This window comes from Ursus maritimus, unplaced genomic scaffold (genome assembly GCF_017311325.1).
Source record: "Ursus maritimus isolate PB19 unplaced genomic scaffold, ASM1731132v1 scaffold_4, whole genome shotgun sequence".
Taxonomy (NCBI): domain Eukaryota; kingdom Metazoa; phylum Chordata; class Mammalia; order Carnivora; family Ursidae; genus Ursus; species Ursus maritimus.
The window spans coordinates 79,175,001-79,183,654 of record NW_024426552.1 but is presented as its reverse complement, the minus strand read 5'-3'; the positions used below and the strand labels follow the sequence as shown (position 1 = coordinate 79,183,654).

The following is an 8,654-nucleotide window of genomic DNA, read 5'->3' as shown; positions in this document are numbered from 1 at the left end:
CTCCGCAGTCGCAGTCGGGCCTGGGAGGAGAGGACGAGGTGTTTCCGGACTCGGCCCCAGGCCGCCCATGCGTAGCTGTGACGTGTCTCGCCCCGCCTGCCTTGGGTGGTGACGCGAGTGGCCACGCCCCCGCGCTGACGTCACCGGCCCGGTTCCCTCTCCGGGGAGCGGCGGCGGACGCGCGGCTCCCACCCCCTCCCCTCGCACGGGCTCTCCCCTCCCCGGTGGCGGCCGCGGCCCGACCCTCTGCAAGGCGATGGCCCGGGCCCCGAGCGCGGGCTAGCGTGCCTGGGTGCCCGGCCATGGGCTGTATCGGCTCTCGGAGTCCGGCGGGTCAGGGTAAGAGGTGGAGGCCAGGCACGGGTTAGGGAATCGGGCTGCGGCTGCCCGGTGCGCGGGCCGCGGGCCGCGGGTGGGTGGGGGCCTTGAGGAGGGGGCCGGTGTTGTGAGAGGGAGGAGCCTGCACCGGGGAGGCGGGCCAGGCAAGAGGAAGGAGAGGGCAGGAGCGGGGAGGGGGCCAAATCGACTCGGCTTCGCTACCACGGCCTGCCTGCTTCTGGGCTTTGCGGGATAGACTCGTGGTCTTTCCGCCTGGATTCCCACCGCTGAAGGGGGCAGGAGGCGCACAGCCTTGGGAGGGGCAAGTTGTCCATGGCGACTGGCCTTCCACGCTCACACACTCGCCACCCCCACGGCCCACACATCTCCGCTCCTCTGCCCTGGGAGTGGCCCTATGCTGGGAACCTGTGTCTCCTAGCTGTGTCCCAACCCCGTTAAGGAGGTAGCCTGCAAAGCCCGTCAAGCGCCCCACTACAGAGTTTTTGGCTAAAAGTTCTCCCTTCAGAGTCAGATGGTTAATGAAGGGGACTGAGGACCCACTGGGGGCACCTGTGAGCATCTGCCCACCTTAATTGTTTTAGTTCCCTTCCCCCATTTAAAACAAAAACAAATCATCCTACCTTGTGGTGGGAAAGAGGAGCCCAGAGAGAGGCCATTAGACCTTCCTACAACTGCTGATCCCTGCTGCTTGGGTCTCGGTTCCCATGGATGGTGGTGCACGCTGGGGCCTGGCCTCAGTCCAATGCATCTGAGGTCCACCAGCCTACTTTTCTTAAGTGTCATGGATTTCTCCAAGCCTAAGGCCAGGCAGGGATTCATGAGGTTGAGGGCTGGGTTTGGAATGGGTCCTGGGCTTCCAGGGCAGGTGGTCAGTCATACAGGCCTTAGTGTGGTTGGTACTTGAGATTCTTTGGAGCTAAGACTCTGGCTGAGATTTGTACTTTCCTTGGGTTCCCATGAGGAATTATGGGATTTGTAGTCCTAAATTAACCTCATGACTTTTGGAGCTGGGAAGCAGCAGGCTGCTCTGATCCCTCTGGCCCTGCTAAGGCTTGGAGTTCAGGAAGTCATTCCCTCCTGTAGTCAGGGGAGAGTTTGGCTGACCTCAGGACTGGCTTTGAGAGCCCTGATCAGGTACCAGCTGGGGGCCAGGGATGGCCTGTAACCTTGTGTCTTCCTTCTGGTTGGTAGCATTTCTGGGGACCACCAGCTGGCTGAGGCTCAGGGACAGAGACGGCTGCTCCAGCTAAAGGTCAGTTGTGATGTACGTTGCCTGTTGGCACTGTCTAGGGGATGGGCCTCAGCTTCCTGAGCTCCAGAGAGCTCTGCTGGGCCCCTTGTACTCCCACCTCCTCAAAGCCAAGAGGAAGGAGTGTTCTCCTTATGTGACTAGGCACAGGTTCCAAGTGGGGAGGGGACTGGCTCAGCATCCGGAGCCAAAATAAGAATAGAACTGGGAGCTGAGCCTGGAGCGGTTCTGGGCTTTTGGTTCTCTGCATCAACACAGCCAGCATGCCTATGATTTCTGTGCTGGGCAAAATGTTTCTGTGGCAGCGTGAAGGGCCTGGAGGACGATGGACTTGTCAGACAAGTCGCAGAGGTGAGACCAGGGACTGTAGATGTGATCTGGGAGGTGAGGGGAAGCTGAGGAGTATGGTGCTCAGGTAGCAAAAGGAAAATTACTCTGGCTTAGATATTGGGAACCAGGATGAAACAGGAACAGCCGGGGCCAGACAGGGCATCAGGAAAAAAGCCTTAGGGGGCTGGGGTGAAAGTAAGAAAACAATCATGGGTTTGTCAGAAGAGAAAAGAGCTGTGTACCAGCTGATGCGGGTGAGAGGAAAGAACCAGGAGAAGGAAGGCACCAAGCCTGTAAAGGGTCCAAGGTGGTGGTGGGGAGGAGGATGGCGCTGGTGGTGGAAGAACGCGGTGTGCTTTCCAGGAGGAATGGGTAGGCCGAGAAACCCAAGATTGAGAATTTATGAAAGTTTAGGTTTCATCCCTAGGGTTCTGATGGCAAAATACATCCAGAGGAGGAAGGGGGCCTGTGGACTGCCACAAAGTGGCCCCAGGGGCCTGAAGGTCAGGAATGTGGAATAGGGGTTTTCAGAATTGTGGAGAGCACCAGGTGGTTGCTGATATTCTGGGAGGTGGGGGAGGGGTGAGGAGAAATGATATGGCAGCGCCGGATGAAAATGGGGATTTTGGCAGAAGTGGGAGCCCAGGTGAACAGCCTTTCCCCAACCCCCCAGTGGCCTCGGACCCCGCTTGGGCTGTGGAGTGGATCGAACTTCCTCGGGGCCTCTCTCTATCTTCCTTGGGATCTGCTCGGACCCTCCGAGGCTGGAGCCGGTCCTCCCGCCCTTCCTCCGTGGACAGCCAGGACTTGCCAGAGGTGCTGGGCCCCTGGTATTGGTAGGGGGAAGGGGGGCCGCATTCACATGAAGGGGATCTGTATCCTCCACCCCCGCCTCGCCAGCCTGCTTCTGGCTCCCTTTTCCTGCGAGCGGAGGCGCTATCCGGCCGGCGGGGCCCCAAGTCCGCCCCCGCGCCGGTCTGCTCTGCTCGGCTTGGTGCCAGCGGGCGGGCTCTGCTCCCGCCTTGGGCGCTGACGTCAGCGCATCCCAGGCCGTATCCCGGGAGACCCTGTTGCATGGTGATGGGTTGCCAGGGAGACACACACCTTTTCTCTGGGCCTGGGCCGCAGCTGCGCGGAGCGCCGGCACGGATGGCAGTGGCTGGGGGCAGTGAGGGGAGGGAGGGAGAGCGAGCCAGGAAACACCCAGCAGGTGCTCCTCCCCCCAGGCCTGGCCGGAAGCTAACGGCGCCACCCTGGGGCCCTTGTAAGCCAGGTACTGAGGCGGGGGGGGCGGTGTGCGTGAGCAGGGGGAGCAGAGGGTGGGCCTGAGGTCAAGGGAGCAGGTGGAGCCCCTCTTGTGAATTGTGATTAGGAGAGCTAGGCAATTCCGGGGAGGGGGCATATGCCTCTGACTTCATTCATTCGTTGAGGGAAACATTTGTGGGGCTTGCCAAGGAACATTGAACCAGGTGCAGGGTGGAGGTAGGAATCCAGGTGAATCAGAGTCAGGCCGTGCCATCCCGAGATCCCTCAGAAGAGATGCAAGGGCAATGCTGGGGTGGGGGTGGGGGTATTGAAGAAGAGACAGAGAAAACTGGACTGAAAACATGATAGGAGGTGACACTTGAGTCAGGCCTTAGATGGTAGGGAGCATTTTGTCAGGCAAGGATGGCGTTCTTAGCCCAGGGGAGAGCTGGGTTCCTTTGCCTGGAGGCAAGAGGGCTGTTTGCTGACAGGGAAGGTGGAAATGGGGTTTTCCTGGGCAGAGAAGCTTGGTGATGCATTCCAAGGCCTGGAAGGGGTCACGGGGCTCACAGAGTGGGCCCCTTCAGTGTCTGGCTGTAAAGCTAGCACTTCACTGGGCAGTGGAGGAGCCCAGAAAAGATTTTAAATAGGGACATGTGATCAGTTGCACTCCGGGAAAAATTACTTGTTTACATTTATACTTTGCCTCATTCATTCAGCATATGTATTTAGAAAGGTTACTCTGTACCAGGCACTGTGCTAAACACTGGGGTGCAGCAGTGACCAAAAGAGACCAAATCCTCCAAGAGCTAAAGACCAGTGAGGGGGGAACAATGACCAATAAGGAAACACACGAAGTAGACCATAATTACACACAGAGGGTACGTTCATAGAGGATGGTGACTTGTTATGGAGGGAGGATGGACAACTGGTAGTGTAGCCGGGAAGACCCTTCTGAGGGAATGATGTTTCAGCCAAAACCCAAAAGATGAGAAAGAGCCAGCCAGCCCCGGGGGGGAGGGAGAGGAACACTTATACAACATTCTAGGCTGAGAAAATCGCATGAATTGAAGAAGCTTGGGGAACCACAACTGTGCTAATCTGGACATGGGGTATTGAGGGCTTGAGGCAGGGAGGGCAATGGCAGTGGGAGTAGGAAGAGTGAGCAAAGCTTAGGGGAGAGTTGATGGTAATGCTGAGGTTCGGGGCCAGGCTGAATGGGCAGACAAATGGTTGGGTGATGCAGCGTAAGGAAGTCAGGAAGCAGGGCCAGATGTGGGAAAAGGTGTTGGATTTGGTTTTGGTCATGCTGAGTTTGTGACCCTGGTAGGCTGTAGAAGCAGCTAGGAGACTGAGATGTCCAACACCGGGAGGAGGAGAGGGGCAAAGAGGAGAGAACCTGGAGGAAATCCTTGATGCCCTAGCTTTCTCCCTTCCTCTTTTTTCTTCTCAAAGGCCCCACTCCATGGTTCTTGACTTCCCAACCTGCCTCCTTCCCCCCTGGGAGCTGGGAAGATGGGGGTGGGGTGGTAACTGCAGTTCTGCTCCTTCCGGTCAGCCTGAATCTCTGTTGCTCCTTGAGAGGACGTGGCTTGCTGGCCCTGGCTTCTTACTCTCCCTCTTACATATCCCGGCAGCCACTGGCACATATGTGCTGCCCCAGCATCTCTTCCCAGCTCCCATATCCCCTTGACACCTTGGGTGGGCTGTGGGCATGTAGGGGGTTGCTGCTGTCAGAGGAGCACTGACCCTCTGATGCTGTCACCCAAGGTGAATGTTGGAGACACAGTCGCGATGCTGCCCAAGTCCCGGAGAGCCCTAACTATCCAGGAGATTGCTGCGCTGGCCAGATCCTCCCTGCATGGTATGCACCCCTCTCCCATACCTCTGGCCACTTTGTCCTTCCTTCTTTCTTTTGCACATACCCTTGGGGACTCTGTCCTGTGAGCTCTTGCTGGGATCTCCCACTTCCTCTCCTTCTCAGATGAATCTTAGCTCCCTCCTCCCATCCAAAGGCACATGTGGACCCTAACTGCCACCACCCTTCCACTTCCATCCCTGGCCTGTGCCTTACCAGGCTTCCTTCTGCCCCACCTGCAGGTATTTCTCAGGTGGTGAAGGACCACGTGACTAAGCCCACTGCCATGGCCCAGGGCCGAGTGGCTCACCTCATTGAGTGGAAGGGCTGGAGCAAGCCAAGTGACTCGCCTGCTGCCCTGGAGTCAGCCTTTTCCTCCTATTCGGACCTCAGCGAGGGTGAACAAGAGGCTCGCTTTGCAGCAGGTAGGGACAGGAAGGGGTCAGCCACATATTTGCCATGGGGATGCTCTTTCCAGACCCCCATCTCTTCTCTCTCCTGTCTCCAACCTGAGCCCGTGTCTTAGTTCTTCAGCTCATGAATCCTGCTAATGAACCTTCTCTGCTAATACGTTCTTTGTCCTCCCTGACAGGAGTAGCCGAGCAGTTTGCCATTGCAGAAGCCAAGCTCCGGGCATGGTCTTCAGTGGATGGTGAGGACTCCACCGATGAATCCTATGATGAGGACTTTGCTGGAGGAACTGACTCAGGTGAGGGCTAGGCGATGCCAGTACCCCCAGCTGGGGTGGGACTGCCTGAGAGGCCCTGTGATTCAGAGCTCAGCCTTCGGAAGGGGAGGATGGGTGGGGGCAGACCCTGTCGAGGCCGTCCTTGACCTTCCAGGGGCAAGAGGGCTGTTCACGCTCGTGGTTGGGCAGTCAGCAGCTGCAGATGGAGTCGTTCCTTTCGAGCATGAAAGCCTCCTCTGCCTGTCTGTGCTGTGGGGCCTTGCAGTCCAGAGACTTACCGACACCTTCTGGGCAGCTGCATCTCGGGGCGGGGTGGGGGGGTCTGCCGTGCCTTGCCTTTCCCTTTCGGGGCAGCCTTCCGGCCAGCTGTGGCAGCACAGATGAGCCGGCAGCATAACACCTCCCAGGGCCGTAGCCCCAGGCGAACAGGAAGGCGTGCTGGGCCTGGACTGCCCACAGGGCCATGCTGGCTCAGGCTCAGCATCCTTGAATTCCATCTGAGACCTGCGTCTGGGCCTTTCTCTGGGCCCGTGCCTGCAGAGGGGACCCTGCAGGGCTATGCAGCTGTGCACGGCCCTCCTTTCATCTTCCAATTCCCAGACCACACGGCTGACTTTCTCTGTAGCTTCTGGGCTCATGCCTCACAACAGCACCCCACCCCCCATACTTCTTTGCCTTTGAAGATTGCCTCCACCAGCCCCCACCCGTCCAGCTAATTAACAGATTCTCCAAGGGCAGTACAGTAGAGCAGATTGGCAATACATTAGACCTCTGCTGTGGTCCAGAGGTGACCGATTTGGATGCCTGCGGCCAAGACGGAGCCCTGAACCACAAATGTTCTTGTTTGATTGAGTTCCAGGCCTGCTTTGACCCCTGGTATAACAATAATAACTAACATTTATCCAAGGCCACTACTACGCCACATAGGACCTTTGTGCAAATTAGAAAAAAGCACCTCTTTCTCTGGCGGGCACAGCCCCATGCTAGGCCTCGCTGTTTGGTGAGCTGAGTGTGGGCTGAACTCCAGTCAGCACTCACTGCCTTGGACAGGCTTCCCTTGTGCAGGGAACCTGCCGCACGACCGTGTGTGGTATCTGTGCATTTACTGCTCTCTTACTGTATGCAACATTCTTTTGTTCTCTCCACAACCCCATAAGTAGGTATAATAGATTCCCCCGATTTACCATTAAGGAAACAGAGGCACTGAGAGGTTAAGTGACTTGCCCAAAGTTACCCAGCTCCTACCCTCTCCCCCCAGAACTAGTTATTGCCCAGGGTGGAGTGGGGAGAATGTGGCTTCCAGGTTGGCTAATTGAAATGGGGTGAATAGGGCTATCTTCTTTTCTCTCCCCCTGCAGATATGGCCGGGCAGCTGCCCCTGGGGCCCCACCTCCAGGACCTCTTCACTGGCCACCGATTCTCCAGGCCTGTGCGCCAGGGCTCTGTGGAGCCTGAGAGCGACTGCTCGCAGACCGTGTCCCCAGAGACCCTGTGCTCCAGTCTGTGCAGCCTGGAGGACGGGTTGCTGGGCTCCCCAGCCCGCCTGGCCTCCCAGCTGCTGGGTGATGAGCTGCTCCTCGCCAAACTGCCCCCCAGCCGGGAAAGTGCCTTCCGTAGCCTGGGCCCGTTGGAGGCCCAGGACTCGCTCTACAACTCGCCCCTCATGGAGTCCTGCCTTTCCCCCACCGAGGAGGAGCCAGCCCCCCGCAAGGACTGCCAGCCTCTCTGCCCACCGCCAGTGGGCAGCTGGGAACGGCAGCGGCAAGCCTCTGATGTAGCTTCTTCTGGGGTGGTGTCCTTAGACGAGGATGAGGCAGAGCCGGAGGAACAGTGACCCTAATCATGCCTGGTGGTGGCATGTGTCTCCCGGCTGCTGCTGGGGGCAGAGCCTCTGTGCCCAAGTGCGGGCTAGAGGCTTCCGGCAGAGCTCCAAAGCCTAGAGGGCTCCTGGGAGCACTCACTCCTCCGTTGTGTGTTTTGCATGAAAGTGTTTGGAGAGGAGGCAGGGGCCAGGCTGGGGGCGCATGTCCTGCCCCCACCCCTGGGGTTTGCCGGGGCTGCCCGGGGCCCCGGGGCACAGCTACAGCTGTGGCAGACAGTGATGTTATGTTCTTCAATCAAAAACACCACGTACACATTTCCTCCTTGGATGACGGGAACCCCTAAGGGGGTGGTTGTGACTGGGCCGTGTGGGGTGGAATGGGAGGGCCCCCCCCCCCCGCCCCCTTCCCCATGCCTCTCTCTCTTCTCTGCTTCTCTCCACCTCCGAGTCCATGTGCAGTGCTTGATAGAATCACCCCTCCCCCAGGGCGGGCTGGCTCTTATCCTCCTGGAGCCTAGGATTGAGCCGTCCCCCAAAGGCCCCTCGCCCAGCTGGGCTCGTGCTGTGCTTCGCCTCTCCATCATCTCTAAATCTTCTTCTTTTTCCTAAAGAAAGAGGGGTTTTGGTCTGTTCTTTCAGTCGGGTGTTCTCTGGCAGGCATCGGATTGATGAAAGCACGTACCCTCCACCCTTTTCCTGGCCCCTTGTAGGTTGTGTGGGCAGGGTCCCAGCGGCTCCTGGCTTGCCTGGCTGCCCCCTTCACCAAGTTTTCCTTAGAGCCAAGCTGGGAGAAGGGGTGGCTCTGGTTGCTGTGGAGCTGTGACTTTGATGTTCTTCCAGAGAGGGCCACAAGGGGGCCACATGGGTGGTTGGGCAGTTGTCTGCTGATGCCTGAGCCCGGCAGGACTTGTGCCAACAAGTGACAGTCATGTGGGAGTGTCTCTCCTTGGGAAGAGGGTAGTGCCTATCTTGGCCGAATGAAAGGCCAAAGCTACAGTACTGAGGGCCTCTGCCCCAGCTGGGGCTTGGTAACTAAGCAGCGGAGGCCTCCGTAGGTCTGTATTCCACAGACAGCTCTGGAGTTTGACAGCTGGCGGCGCGGGGGGGGGGGGGGGGGGGGGGG

General features: G+C 58.4%; 1 protein-coding gene across 4 annotated transcripts; it reads left to right on the top strand.

The window, feature by feature from the left end:
- Positions 1–125: 125 nt before the first annotated feature.
- Positions 126–8,141, top strand: FAM131A (family with sequence similarity 131 member A). Of its 4 annotated transcripts, XM_040621498.1 has the most exons (7): positions 126–339; positions 1,531–1,591; positions 2,592–2,734; positions 4,934–5,027; positions 5,264–5,446; positions 5,614–5,730; positions 7,068–8,141. In XM_040621498.1, the coding sequence occupies exons 4-7, from the start codon at positions 4,958–4,960 to the stop codon at positions 7,541–7,543; spliced, it is 846 nt and encodes a 281-aa protein (XP_040477432.1). In that variant the 5' UTR covers positions 126–339; positions 1,531–1,591; positions 2,592–2,734; positions 4,934–4,957; the 3' UTR covers positions 7,544–8,141. The 4 variants fall into 4 exon arrangements, with proteins under 4 accessions (XP_040477432.1, XP_040477430.1, XP_040477433.1 ...); XM_040621496.1 differs by lacking the exon at positions 1,531–1,591; XM_040621499.1 differs by lacking the exon at positions 2,592–2,734.
- Positions 8,142–8,654: the final 513 nt, after the last annotated feature.